Source organism: Poecilia reticulata, linkage group LG12 (assembly GCF_000633615.1).
Source record: "Poecilia reticulata strain Guanapo linkage group LG12, Guppy_female_1.0+MT, whole genome shotgun sequence".
In the NCBI taxonomy this organism is placed as follows: Eukaryota; Metazoa; Chordata; class Actinopteri; order Cyprinodontiformes; family Poeciliidae; genus Poecilia; species Poecilia reticulata.
In genome coordinates, this window is record NC_024342.1 from 22,420,371 (window position 1) to 22,421,518 (window position 1,148).

General features: G+C 39.1%; 1 protein-coding gene across 1 annotated transcript in view; it reads right to left on the reverse strand.

Annotated features, from left to right (window-relative positions):
• The window catches only part of mamdc4 (MAM domain containing 4), a 12,608-nt gene that overhangs the window by 3,893 nt on the left and 7,567 nt on the right, over positions 1-1,148 (reverse strand). The window contains exons 6-7 of the mRNA XM_017307732.1: positions 722-871; positions 3-87 (exon numbers count right to left, since the gene is read on the reverse strand). Coding sequence (XP_017163221.1) covers positions 3-87; positions 722-871 — 235 coding nt within the window. The remainder of the gene's footprint in view (positions 1-2; positions 88-721; positions 872-1,148) is intronic.

The following is a 1,148-nucleotide window of genomic DNA, read 5'->3' on the forward strand; positions in this document are numbered from 1 at the left end:
GCTGAACCGGCGGCAGCTGAGGGCTCACCAGCCAGGCGTTTTGATTGGCTGCTGTCCGGTTGCTGCTTGGGAAGAACAGGAAGTGACCTGGAGGCAAAACGAAGAAGTTAGACGCACCATTTTCAGAGTTTATTCACTTTTCCGACAGGAAAATTCAAGCACTTTTCAAGAATTTTCAATGTTTTCCAGCACAACATTGAGCCATATTTTAGTTCATTGGTTTTGTTTGCATCTCCATTTTGAATTTACTATTATATGATCATTTATTACTTTTATTAATATTTTCTGATAGTATTCTGGTAAACTAAAATAGTTTTATGCTTTCAGATGTCTCTCAAACACAACATTCACACCTGACTGGTCTGAGAAAGTTAAAAAAAATATCTCAAAATGTTTTYACTAAGTTTTATGTCATCCAGCAAATATAAATAATTTTGGAAAAATGTGTATGTGTCTTTTTATTCAGTGTGCGTAAATATCTGTAGATAACATTTCACAAATTTAGACTTTTAACCAACATTATAATTAAACAGTTTGAATATCAAACACTTTTCAAGGACCTTTTATAGAAATCAGGCACTTTTTAAACCTTGAAAAGCTCCTAAATAAAATCCAAGCATTTCAGGCACCAGTTGAAACCCTGATTTTGGATCAGAACCAGAACAGAACCCCTTTAAAAACCGATCAAAGCAGCTCCAGTGTTGCCGTCTTCCTCTCTGACCTTTCTCTGTTCCCAGTGTGTGGTCTTCAGGCGGGACGGGATAATGCTTTTCCTTCTCCGGACTGGTCAGCTCCCAGTCCAGCTTCTCCCGTTCTCTGTCCTGGATGTTGATCCAGCTGCACATCCCGTTCTCCAGACTGCACTTGGACCCTGAGGCAGRAAATCAGAACCTCAATGTGCATGAAGTTCCAGCTTTTCCTYGGAGGAAATCTGACATTACTGCTGGTTCCATGTGTCACATAAGATGYTTGTTTTCTTCTCCATASTCTTGATGCGAGTTTGGAGTCAAATCTAACAAAATTTGTGTCAAACGTTTGTGCAGCATAAAKTTTTGTTTGTGCCGCTTTCATTTTAAAAATCAGGGTCATTAAAGGTCAACCATCCCACCCACCTTCTTCAAATCGACACATTTGGTGTCAATCAACTC